This window comes from Oreochromis niloticus, linkage group LG16, assembly GCF_001858045.2.
Source record: "Oreochromis niloticus isolate F11D_XX linkage group LG16, O_niloticus_UMD_NMBU, whole genome shotgun sequence".
NCBI lineage: Eukaryota > Metazoa > Chordata > Actinopteri > Cichliformes > Cichlidae > Oreochromis > Oreochromis niloticus.
The window spans coordinates 30778121-30792026 of NC_031987.2; the positions used below are offsets into that span (position 1 = coordinate 30778121).

Below are 13906 nucleotides of genomic sequence, written 5' to 3' on the forward strand. Positions count from 1 at the left end.
GCTCGGCTGTGAGACTGCAGGACTGCACTAAGATAACAGAGCACCAAGAACAGGTCAGACCATCAGGCCCTAAAAACTTAAAATGCAGAAAATATTTTTTAAAAGTTAAGACTTTAAAAGAACTGCACACATACACACAAGCATTAGTTGAACCTGAGGAATAAACTAAAGAAATTCCAAATTTCATTTTCCTGTATTATCTGGTCGGACCGCCTGTGACAATGGAGCAGGTTAAAGTAGCTTTCAGTTAAATATGAATACTTTGGTTGTGGTGTTACTTTTGTTTGTGAAGCTCTGTGAATTACACTCCTTTGCTCTGTGATATCCTTACTTGTGTTTATTTTAAATGAAGTTTCAGTATATTGAAGTTAAAGTACTCTGTGCCCCCAGCTGCATTGTTTCTCTCTCTCTCTCTCTGTAAACGCTTCTACACATTCACACTCTGGTTCTACTTACATTTCGCTATTGTTGCAAAGTTATTTTTATATCATGCAATAAATATTTGTATGTTCTGTATCACTGTGTGGTCTGTCTGTTTCCTTTTTCTGGTGTGAAGACAGAAAAAGAAGTAGAAGAAATGAAGTAAATGGTTATTTCAACATTTAAGTATGAAATGCTGTCACTAAAAACATGATATAAACTTATTAAGTAATAATAAACCACAAAAACCATAAAAAAACAATCAATGTATGAGGCTGATGTAAATGAAATCTATATACTCAAAGCATTTTCTCATATAAGTGCCATTCCACATATCACACATTCACACAGTGCTTTTATTTATAGCTAAGTACTTTTTTATCTAACGTTCACACACTCACTCTCATGAATACATCAGGGGTAAAAATATGTGTTTCTTGGAGGGAGCCCCACGCTCGCTCATTCCTCAAGTGAAACCCACACTGGGGCGGCATGTGTTGAAAGATACGTTTACACATGGGGATCAAACCACAGACCTTCCAGTTGGTAGACAACAGCGTAGGTTTTACTTGAGGACTGAGCGAGCGTCCTTGTAAAAATTGCTACCTTCTTTTATATCAGTGTATGGCGGAAATGCATATTGATTATAACATAAAAAAAGAAAAAGTCACCAGGCAACAGTTCAGTACATGCAAGCGAGGCTCTGACAATTCAGTGTGATCTCGGGAAACTGTGTCTTGTGTTTAGGGAAGTTGCTTTTTTTAAATGTGTCGAACGTTAAAGCTCCTACCCATAGTTGTATTGCTTTGTCCTTCTGGAGGCCACTGCTGTATTCCTCTCCATGCATTTCATTTGTCTGCTCTATTATCTATTCTGATGTTTCAGGTTTCTTTAACTTTGACGTCAATAACTCTTTACATTATGTAAATACAGCAGTTTTGCTATTTGCCATTCACTTATTTCTGTTTGATACCACAAACTTTGGTATTGACCTAATACTAAGTAAAGCTTATATAGGGGAGAGCAGCGTCTCATGATTTATGATAATAATTAGCTAATTCTGAACACATTTTAATGATCACTGTGATTTCCACTTTCCATTAAAATTAACTAATAATAATTAGTTAATACAACAAACTCACCGTTAAGCTTTTCATGTATTGTGAAAAAGGCTTTTTTGGAGACCTGGAATGTAAATGTGCCCGGCTCTAAAGCCCAGGCCAGGTCAGCTTCTGCTGTTTAAATGTGCTACAGACTATAAATAAAACAGACGTAACAGTCAACACAGAAAGATTCAGATATTTTTCATAGTTTATGTTTGAGGTATATTTTTTTTATTTCCCCCCAAAAAATAAATATTTAACACAATTCAGTGAGCAACATACTGAAATTAGAGTCCTGATTCTATTGTGCTACAACTGAGCCAAGACAAGCATCAATATCAATACTGTAGAATGGAAGTTAAACTGGGTCTTATTGATATACTCCAACAAAACTCAATAAGTGAAAGATATCCAGTCATATTCCATTTTCCAAGTGAGACTTGTTTTGATTAGAGGTTTACATTTGTAGCTATCAAGCAAACGTTCCCTGGTTCAAGCTTGGGAGGACAAATCCTTTTCAGGTTATGTCTGGGAATCTTCCAAATCTCTTGTGAATAAGAGAGAAGCGAAAAGTAGCTTTTTTGTTTTTAAAATTACACTGCATACTGGTCCACATGCCAAACCAGTTGGTGGTGATAATGTACCATGGGACATGGGTGGGGCCTCAGTTGAACAGCCCACACACAGAGTGTGGGTACACTGTTTCCGCACATGGGCCCAAAGGAGGCAAGTAGCCAGGTATTCCTGGTCAAATAAAGGTTTTAAAGATAGTAAAGTAGATAGTATTTCATTGCAACAAAGAAATATCCTTTCAGGTGTAAACTGAGAGTACATGTCATTACAAATACAAATTACTTAACAGTGGTAAAATGTTAAAATCAGTCTTCTCTCTTTCTGATTCACATGCCGTGATGTGATATCATGGTGTTGCGCTTGTGTATGCATGAAAATGTCCGTAGTGAGGTCCTCATGTGCAACAACAAGTGATCATATATTGTTTGTCTGTTTGACATGCCTTCATTCCCATGTGAAGCACTTTGTAACAGCTTTTTGTCTTAAAAAGTGCTATATAAATAAATTTTACTTACTGATCAGTGTTTGATGCCTGTGTGTGAAAAGTGTTTTTTAGTATTTGTGTGTCCATTGATTCCAAGGGTTTAGAGTGTGCACTACTGTTTGTGCTGAAGATGTGTGAGAGTGTGTTGGGGGAATTTTCAAGAAGACAATGTTCTGTGAAGTGTGGTTCCTGCAGATGTGTATCCCCTGGCCCCCAGGGGCCTCAGTAGCTATTCAGACTGAAGCAGGCAGCAGAGAGTATCAGATACCCTCCAGTGTGCTCTCCTCCAAATACTCACTCACAGACAGACAGACAGGCACAGGCCAGAGGAAAAAAATAAATAAGTAAATAAATCAAACGCCAAAGAAACATAGCCAGGAGAAAAGGAATTCACAGTGAGTCGGTGGTGGTTGGAAGAAGAGGAAAATAACAAGTGGAGATATGCTAAGCTCAGCTGCAGGCCATTTTTGGAGCTTTTTGCTAACTGGAAAATAAGTGAAGGTTTTCATGTAACTGTTGACTACACCTGCTGAGATATCCCTTTTGAATTGTTAAATACTTTCTTCTACTTTATAACTGGACACCTCACACTTATCGAGGTGACTCACACCTCACAATCTTATTTAAGCTTGCAAAGGCAAGGGCTCTTTGACACATTAGTGCTAACTGGGGTCTTTCACATCTCTTAAACTGACCTGTTGAATGCATTTAGAAGATTTTACTGTTAATTAGCTGACAAATAACATGGTATACTGTGTGGCAAGTTATACTGACCTGCCCAAGACGTTTGTGCTCCAGCTAGGGAGAGAGACATTTAGCACTAATTAGTAGGTAAGTGGGTTTGTGCCTTGCACCTAGGGTTGTCAGAATAAACTGTCACTGAAATACTAATTGATACTAGTATCGATAATAGTATTGATACCAACAGTCCCCTCTTTGCCTCCTCCAGCTGACACACATGCACTAGTAGCTGAAATAGTTCTGGCATCAAACATAAAAACATCACAGAAAAGAGTTCAGTCAAGGTCATACTGGTGATTAGGCAGAGTGTCTATAAGGGGAAACAGACAGAGAAGTAGCAGAAAACAAAAGCAAAAGCAACCCAGTGTGGTTGTTTGAACAGGAATTCTTGTTATTGTTAGGTTATTATTGTTAGGTTAAAGGTTTTGTGTTGAAGAAGGCCTTCACACTGCAAAAACTCAAAATCTTACCAAGTATATTTGTCTAATTTCTAGCCAAAAATATCTCATGACACTTAAAATAAGATACAATCAGCTACAGAGTAACATTTCAGTGAGATAGATGAACTTGTTTTAAGACAGTGCATCTTGGATCTGAAGAATTTTCACTTGCTCCACATGCAGATTTTTTTTCCACTTATTTCAAGCAAAAATATCTTTAAGTAAGTGAAAAAAAATCTGCCAATGGAACAAATGAAAATTCTCCACATCCAAGATGCATTGTCTTAAAACAAGTTCATCTATCTCACTGAAATGTTAGGTATTGTATTGTTTGCTGTACCCTCTGTTTATTAGTATACTCTACAATATATACTTACTTTTACAATGTGTAATGAAATTATCAAAATGATTTGTAAACTGTATAAAACACCTAAAATTTTATTTTAAATACTTGTTTTATGTTAAATCTAATCTTAACGTTACAAACTTGACTTTTTCAAGACATAACATTTCCACCGTTAGAGCTGTGGCTGCAGGGCAGGGTCCAAATGGGTGAGTTGAGTATTAAGTATTTTCTTGGGTATCTATATTGAGTTTGAAATTCTAGTATCATGACAACCCTACTTACACCTATACATTTCATATATAGGCTTGGTAAGCAAGCTCAGTTTTTTTTCATAGTTTACAGTTAAGTTACAGGGCGTGGGCATTTTTTGTGGATCTCCTCAGACGTTGTATCATTTCCTGTGGTTTTCCTCTGCTGCTGCTGAGGACTGTGACTTAGTGGTTTCTTATGCCTTTCTTTGGGCTCATGCAACATGCACTCAGACAAAAAAGTGCATTACTGCCAGCAGCTTCAGGAGGTGTTCTGCTGCTTAAGTCTGAAAAGTTGCCAGCTGTCATTAAGATTGCAGGGGTTTGTTTTATTTTAGGGTTTTTTTTGTGCAAGTTTTTAGGTTTTCAAACGCGCACCTCATACAGGAATTGCATGAAACAGTCAAAGTTCAAATGAAGCAGCTCCTATGTACTGCCATTAATACAACAGTTGAGGTTCCTTACATTTTAATCAGCTGTAAGGCTTAACATAAGGAGAACTTTGCAAACTAGCAGCAGCCTACAATCGTTTTATTGTCGCACTAATTTTTAATTTCTGCTGTTACTCAATTTGAGTCTATATATGTGAGAGGACAAAGGGACAGGGGAAAGAGCAAAATATTTTATTCCTGGTTGACTACACAATATTGGACTGATTATGCCCAAAACAGAATATTGGTGTGGGATGTGAACTAAAATGACGTACAATCTTAGACACATCACAGCATCCAGACATGTCACAGCAGGATGTTGAAACTTTGTGGTCTTTAAAGTCATTGAGATCTTTGAGGTTGACCAATAAACCATAGAGTGCCCTGCATGTTAGCGGAGTTAAATAACCTGAGCAGCATTTCAGGAAGGATTTTGGCAATGCAGCAGTTGTGAAATAGAGTAGCACAGAAGAGCCAGTATTATAAACACAACATGTTAGTTCACATTCTCATTTCTTTGCAAAAAGTCAGCCGGTGTCTCCATCCTTCTAGAAGGGGGGCAAACAAGACGGATCAGAGGCCAACGTGGAGTCTAATGTCTCACAGTCATGGGAAAGGAAAGAATTTATAACTATTAATATTTGTCTGGAAACTCACTAGCCAATAAAACCAAATATGAAGAGATGCAGATTTGAATCTGATAGCAAGGATCCCATTAAACACTGGAGCAGAGACTTTAACTCACTTAACTTCACTTTTGTTCAGAAGCAGAGGGGAAACAGCACTAAACATATTGCCTGTTTTACATGGACGGCTAAAACCCCCCAGCTATGATTATTTCTGCGTGGGCATGAAAACGTGAAAACGTGGGCCCTTGTGAAGTATTTGATCCTTTGAACCCAGACCAACTCTGACCTCTACTCTGTGTCTAAACAGTTCCCACTTTGGCTCAGCTGAAGGAAACCAGCATTGTTTTTATACATATATATGGACTGGTTGATTTAACTGACCTCCCAGCACGTTTCACAGGGTAGGGGAAACTAAAGTCATCTCTGTTTAGATTAGACAAACAAACAAATGTAGCTGCAAATTCATAAGAAAAACTGACAAGCACTGGGCTACTCAGAGGTGTTATTTTGCCATCATACACAGACACATTAAAAAGCAGCAGTTCACGTGCCATGCATATTACTGTGCACGTTTGTGCTCAACTGTGAAACTGCAATGACTGAGTTTCATGGTCGACACCTCAAGGCCCATTGAAAGCCATTAAAAAAGCCATTCACTCCACCCATCGTCACACAAACAGCACTAACGACGCTGCTAATAGTCCTCCAAGTGTACCACGAAGAGGTCTGAGAGGAGAACGACCGTTTTACCTTGTAAAAACAGCTGACATTCAAGTCACTGACAAGCAGTCAGTGGGGAAATGAGTCTCCTATCAATCACACGTCCCCATTCATATGTAGAAAGTGGCATTTGCTTCAAAGCCACCCCAGAAAAAGCCGAGAATAGGGTCTAACACGTAAGCACAATGACAGACAGATAGCTGTATCACCTCAGTCTGTCTTCCAGTAAACAGGATGAAACTAGCAATCAGTAAGCTGGGATATTTACAAAACTGTGTGTCTCTGACATTTTAAAATGTATAAATGTAATAATAATAGTCATAATCAGAATAATAAAATATGCTGACTAGTGATTGCCTTGAATATATAAATGGGCACAATGCCACAGCAGGAAACAGAAACCTGTCCTGTGAAAACTAACAACCTATAACAGGCTGTTAGTTTTTGCTGCATTAAGAGTCGAGGTGTGAATGACCAGAAAACCCAAATAAACAATATATATCATCATAATATCACAATACTTCACAATCAGTGTATCCAGTGTTGGACACACTTCAGTTGAGCTTTAACAGAAGTGCGCTCAGCTAACACTATCTTAGCATTGTGGTGTTTGAGAAGATCCCTGAACCCATACCAACTTTGTTTATAGTATTCCCAGAATATTTTATTTACTTAATAAAATATCGATATTTGGTGTCTCCGTGTAAATAGTGCAACACCATACTTTATCACTTTTTGCCAGAGCTTCAGTTAAAAACAGCTTTAATGTGGGACTAGCGATATTACACATGCTTTTGTCAGATGTGTGTTGCCGACTAATTTACTAAGAATGGTAAATGGCCTGTATTTATATAGCGCTTTAACAGTCCCTAAGGACCCCAAAGCGCTTTACATATCCAGTCATCCACCCATTCACACACACATTCACACACTGGTGATGGCAAGCTACATTGTAGCCACAGCCACCCTGGGGCGCACTGACAGAGGCGAGGCTGCCGAACACTGGCGCCACCGGGCCCTCTGACCACCACCAGTAGGCAACGGGTGAAGTGTCTTGCCCAAGGACACAACGACCGAGACTGTCCAAGCCAGGGCTCGAACCGGCAACCTTCCGATTACAAGGCGAACTCCCAACTCTTGAGCCACGATCGCCCCAGAAGAAGAAGTTGACTGAATGACTACATTTAATCTAATGGATAGAGTTACATACAGATAATAGCGCGTATTTAAGAGCCATCTGAAACCATTAATTGGATTCTTCAATCGTCACATTGTATTTCAAATGTCACTTTAGTGTGTGACATTTCAGGCTAATTTGATGAAGGTTGCTAACATTAGCATAGCTAGCACCAGAAATGTGCTTGTCAAGTGGGTTATAGTCTACTTTAACACACACAGCCGCCCAATTTCAGCGTCACAGTATTGCCAAACTTTGCTGGTTAGCATTGGTCCAATTTTCCATGTTGCTTGTTTTCAGTTTTCCATCACAGAAAGAGAGAGCTGGCATCGGTGAAGGCTGGTGGCACGTGACGTTGTATCTTATAAACACAATTAAAATCTGAATAATCAGTTTATCTGTTGCAGACTAGTGAGACCAGCATTTAAAGACACAGCAATATATCAATATAAAACATGTGCAAACTTACATTCACTGTTCCTATATTTTGTATCCTGAACGGACTCATCTTTACTTTCAAGATTGTCCAACATGCTGCTTTCTTTCTGCAGATATACCCACAGGTATACATTTGAGACTTACAACTCAGTAAGAAAAACTGACCTATCACAGACCACCAAAAGCTCAACAAGGGACAAGCACAAACAGAGTCTGACCGCAGCGTACAGCAGAGTTCTCTCTAACGTGACGAGCACAAATTTAACTAGAAGGCTTGAAGCGTGAAGTTTGTGCAAAGTTTTCTTGCAGACACACAGTGTTATATGCAAGACAGGGAAACTATAAAATTCACAGAGGGAACACTTCCTGTTCCTTACATTCAGAAGATCTGACTGCAGATCTCACCTTAGCGCACCTGGAGAATGAAGAGATACTATTGCTGCAAACTAAGGTATAGGTCTGTGTCAGCGCCACTCTCTCTTTCCTCAGGTTTACATCAAAGCGTTGCTGTGTTTATGGTTTCCTCAGACGGCTCAACACAGAGCCCGGATATGCTTTGCAGATTCAACATTCAGCATGACTTTACTTCAGAACAGCTGGCTGTATAGCACAGACACCAGATATATGAACAGTCCCACAACACAAAAGTTCACCTTCAATCTTGTGCTGGCTTCTCTCTTCATCTCTCAACTTCTGCTTTCAAAGCTGACGCAGATAAACTCATTCTGCCTCGCTGTTTGCGGTGCATTTGCATGCACACAATCTGTAGCAGTGAGGCCAAAGACAAACACACAGATGCACAAAAATAGACATACAAGCGCGCTGGTGCTGCTGTCACTGGTGGAGGTCTGTGGTGAAGCGAGGGGGAAGATGAATACGCAGCCATCATGGTGATTTTGAACAAGAGGACTGGGATGAATTCAGTGACTTTTATGCATGGAAAGCTGTGGCACGTTCACACTGTTCCATATTCAACAAGCACAGTTTTGTTGCCGAAGCACTGCATGTGTATGCTCTATTTTGTTTGTGTCCCCTGTAAAGGGCATACGTCTCAGCAGTACATCTAATGAGCTGGAGACAGGGGCTCAGAGTCACTGTTAGATACTGATAACAGAAGTTTAATACTACTGTGGGACAATGTCAAAGCTGCATTTTTACCTCACTGATCTAACACAAGGTGCCTTTTTAATACCACATATCATATTCTAACGATAAAGGAGTGTGGCTGGCAAGCTTCCCTCGTGATCCCAGCAGTCCACTAAGCCCGACTAACAGGTTTGGTCTGAGTTAACCCCCTCACCAGACCAAGCATAGACGTTTAGCCATATGCTACAACAGTTATGTAAGTTATGTAATGTATCTCATCTACTCCGATGAAAACAGCCTCAAGGAGTTAACTGAACTGAGGAAGTTCTAGGAATTAAAAAAAGAACCAGGCAAATGTGATTACTTGATGTAAATTTACCCATTTAGCTGCTAACTCAACACTTATATTCAATAAGATAAGCAAGTTAAATCACTTGCAGGTTTAAGTCAGTTTATCATGATTTTCTTGCTGGTATAGCTTGGAGTGTGAATAAGAGTCTGGCCTGTTCCAAAAATAGCCTGGCTCTAATGACAGTTGCATTATGCTTCTGTATGCTAGAATTTCTGTATGCTAGAAAGTTCTCTAAACAGATTAAAATAAGGTCAAAAGTCAATACTTTTAGGGCTGTTAAGAGATTTTTACATTTACTTACTTTGATAACCTTTATTTTGCTTAAGTATAATTTCTTGTGAAAACATGATGTGCCTGCAACCTACAGATTAAGGAACAGAAGCATGCGTGAGGGAGTTACAACGTCACACACGCTCAGGCAGAGACAGTTCCAACCTGAAGCTGATATGACAAAACATACTAGTTCCTCTTGTCTTATGGATAACGGCCACTCATGTGATAACCATATCTAGAGATGTTCTTCTATTTACATATGCTCCACCTAGAGATGCTGTGTAATCTATTCTCTGCTATAAAATAAAGAACGGACTGAGGCTCTGCGCGACTTGCTTGTGTCTTGCCACGCAGTAAGCTTCGCCCGTGTACACGAAATAAACTGAGTTTGTGTTTCTTGCTCTCCTTCCAGGTTTTCCTTTGACAAGGGCCCTTCTAAATTCTAAGACTTTTAAGGGTCCAAGACTAAAATGAGCACAATTTCATACATTCATGTTAGAGTCATAACACTGCTCAGAACTATATCAGTCTATTTCGCTACCGTATGGATTTGCCCTGCTTCGTTGCAGGGCTCAACTTTAGATGTCCAGCTGGTCCTTGGTTTCAAGTGTCAAGAGTTTCAAGAGTTATTATAGTTTAATATTTTATAATTAGTTTTTATTTTTATTTCATTTTTGACTTTTAACTGTAAATTCAGTTTAGCTTCAGTTAGTGTCCAGAGTGAGCTTTTTTGTTTCAGTTTAGTTTTATTAGATTTAGTGTTAGTGTTAAAAAAAAAAAAGATTTAGTGTTTATTAATTATTTTATGGAGGGCACATGTCAGATTCAAAGATTTAAGAAAATCAGTAAAAATATTACAATAAAACACATGAATAATGTTTTGAAAGCAGTTGCAGTCTTGTTGACATCCAGGGTCTGAATAAACATGTCCATCAATGCCTCATCGGGCAGGTTTTTTTTGTTCCAAACAAGCCCGTGTATTTTAGTTCACATGTAAGATTTCTGTACTTATTAAGTATTGTTAGTAATCATGTGACCATTAGCTGCTGGCTCACTGTGTATAGACACTGCTGTGATAATATAGGACCTCCTGCTCCTGGGACCCATTGAAACTGCACCTTCTGTCAGTTACAACAGTTTCTTTCACATACATATAGGATAATTAACGACGGTGATACCTAATCAAGGATGTCTCCAAGGGGGCAGTCGTTGGTTGAAGTTGATTGGGGCTTTTTGAGCTCTTTGTCTGGCAGTTAAAACAAGCCAGACACATCATTAACATTTCAGTACCTTTCTGCCTGCACCTGGTGGGCGTGCCATTTTAACACCTCCCCTTGTCATCCACTTAAGGACCACAATTTACACACTACATGACTGACCTACTTTTCTGCTAAACAGGGATTGTAAATGGACTCTTATTGGTTAGGTCAAGTATGGGGTATTTCAGAAGTTTACTGGAACCCACCCAGTTGAACTATATAAATGAGAGCAGATAAGCTCCTGTTATTTACCAAGCTGCCGATCGCAACATACTGTACTACAGCAGACATGGCACACATCAGCAAGGAGGAATCCCAGGAGACTCATCTCATGAGGGCAATGAGACAAGTACACGAGTTCAAGCAATATCTTGCCAGCCTGGGCATTAAAGTTTCAGTGAGAACTGCAAGGGTTCACTACAAGGAGAGACAACCCTGCCGCGAAAGTCGGTAAGTAATCAAAGGACTGAATTACTACAGTCTGTCAACACTGCCCGACTGGTATCCTGCAGAAAATACCTTTTGCTTTTCTCTTAATGTTTGTCTGGTGTTTTCTTGTTTCTTTTTAATCTTTTACAGCAATATCTTGGCTGCCATTGATGAGATAACAAAAAGCAATGACAAGATGACTGCGCAAGACATTCAGCTAAAAATTGAGGACGATCTGGGAGTTTCACTGAGCCTCTCCAGTGTACGCCACGCTCGCAGACTCCTTGGGAGAAAAACTCCCTTCTCCCAAATGACGGAAGAGATCAACAGTGACGCAAGATTACAACGAGTTCTCCAGAGGATTGAGTCTGGGGAGATTTGGGATGATGGCACAGAAGTTCCACAGCAAGACGATCAACCACAGCCGGGGCGTGTCATCAAACTTCACATATGGGGGATGATTTCACAGCATGATGCATGTCCTAAAACCATCTTACACGAAATCCTGGACAAACGCCGCTCTCAGAAACCCAACCAAGTTGCTGCTGCACGGCTGGGCCTGGACGATGGCTTCTTTGAGGAGATGGATCCAAACCACACTGCTGCTGCTGAGCCTTCAGCTTTAAAGCACATCAAGCTTGTTGTAATTGCAGTTGCAAAGGACAACTGAGAGCAGAGTGGAAAATTAGTTTCCACTAATTTCCATTTAGATCTACAATGTTCCCCTTCTACATACAGTGTGATATTGTTTTTGTTTTACTGTTGTGTAATGAAACTAAATCTGAAATTGACTTTGAAATTTAAAACCTTATGAAAGACTCTGATCTCAAAATCTAAGAAGATCTGGGAGTTTGTACACCGAGTCTGTCCAGCACACACCATGCCTGCTGTCTCCTTGGCAGAAAGACCCCCTTCTCCTAATTGGTGGAAGAGATCAGCAAGGTTACAACAAGATGCGCGACCATATCTGGGGGATGATTTAACAACACCATGCACGTCTTAGGGCCATCTCCAAGTTATCCTGCACAAACACCGTCTTCTGAAATCTGTGAAAAAACATTGGTGCTGCACGGCTGGGCTTGAATGATGGCTCCTTTGACTAGACTGCTGCAGAGTAATCAACTTTAAAGCACATTAAGCTTGTTGTAATTGCAGTTGTGAAGGGCAACTGAGGGGAGAGTAAATTAATTTTCCATTAATGTTCCCCCTCTATACGTATAGTGTGATATTGTGTTAGCTTTAGTATTGTGTAATCAAAGTATCTGAAATGTATCAGTTTTGAAATCTGACAAATAAAAACTTTAGAAAGACAAACTCCTGATTTTTGTTTGTCTTTTCCACAAGAATGCATTACTCTGGACATGACTAGTTTAGTCCACGGGTTTTGCTCTTTCAATCCAGGGATTAATAATCTGGCTAATTTTAGATTCAAATATTAACAGATGTTCCATTTAAAACAGCGATGACTAAGTAGTTTTAGTGCAGGGGAACTAGCTGACAACCTGGCAGCAGCTGCCTAAAGCAAAGTAAAGCTGACATTAGGAATTACCCAACAGAACACCATGTGAAACGCCACACATCATCACAGCAGTGCTCATTTTAAGCTCTCGTAGTAGATGATGTTTATTTTTATGTCCATATATATATATATATATATATATGTATGTAATGCAGCAACACGACTGGAGAAAATTGACTTTTTTCATGTATAGGTGAACATCTTCTGGTTGTCTATACAAATACCAGCATAACCCAAAAAGTGACTATTCAGTAACCCAGTTTTTGTTCAGAGCTACAGTTCACAGGCTTCCCATTAAATGCATTAAATTGTGATCAGAGTTACTGTTTGGAATAGCAGCTGTGAGGCTGTTCTCACTGAAAGCATGTCTGCTCAAATGAGAATTTGTGTATCAGAGGCAGATTTCTAAAGAACTACACTCATTAGTCACAAGACAGTAAAGATAATTAATGCAATTAAATAAAATTACGTACGTCTATTTTTAGTTTAGAGCACTGGTGACAACAACTGCATCAATTCATTAAAAAAAGAAAAAACAATCTGTCAAACTTGAGAAGAAGCCCCAGTCTGACCTCACAATCAGCCTTGAACTCATTTTTAAAACAGACGAAATCACAGCCAGAAGATGAGACTCTGGGTACACAGGCAAAAAAGGAGACGTTACAGCTGGGAAAGGAGGCTGTAACTCAGTCAAAACAACATTTCTCAACATCAGCCATCTCACAGTTTCTAATTCTTTGGCTACTTTAGGTTTTGAAATTTTGAAACATTTAAATCCATTTGATATTTATGTGTGAAGGTAATGCATATATTGGATTTGGATACCGTCTGTGTGGTTTTGAAATAACTTTAGCTGGGATGTCTGGCCTATTGCATTCCAACTGCATTTTTATTAGTAAAATGTATCTATTAATTGATGTTTTTTTATGCATTTCTATTTATTTGACCTACCCATAGACTGTAGATGGAAATGACATAACAGCTAAATTTGGTACAATGTATCTTCCTGAAAAATAAAGCAGAAATTAAATGAAATAATCAGTAAAAGTTGGTAGTTGCTCTAGACATGTAACTAGATTACATAACAAACTAGTTATTTGTAATTCATGTGTCACATTTAAAAGTCAACTACAACTCAGTAAAATCACCAAGTTTATTGATCACTAGTAACTTCAGTTAATTTGTTTCTGTGTTGATAACTTCATCATAGCAAGTCTGTGCTGATGCAGCTGATTACA

The 13906-nt window shown here is 39.1% G+C and overlaps 2 protein-coding genes across 16 annotated transcripts in view; one reads left to right on the forward strand and one right to left on the reverse strand.

Annotated features, from left to right (window-relative positions):
* The window catches only part of caska (calcium/calmodulin-dependent serine protein kinase a), a 173160-nt gene that overhangs the window by 77979 nt on the left and 81275 nt on the right, over positions 1–13906 (reverse strand). The gene's annotated exons all lie outside the window — the stretch shown is intronic.
* LOC112844132 (uncharacterized) lies at positions 10234–12073 on the forward strand. Its single transcript, XM_025903764.1, has 2 exons — positions 10234–11170; positions 11300–12073. Exons 1-2 carry the CDS (start codon positions 10944–10946, stop codon positions 11817–11819), a joined length of 747 nt encoding a protein of 248 aa, XP_025759549.1. The 5' UTR covers positions 10234–10943; the 3' UTR covers positions 11820–12073.

Excerpts from the sequence above, each read along its gene's own strand:
- LOC112844132 (XM_025903764.1), top strand. The coding sequence starts at position 10,944 with ATGAGAGCAGATAAGCTCCTGTTATTTACCAAGCTGCCGATCGCAACA. Across the intron at positions 11,171-11,299 it reads CAACCCTGCCGCGAAAGTCG|CAATATCTTGGCTGCCATTG; the intron begins GTAAGTAATCAA and ends AATCTTTTACAG.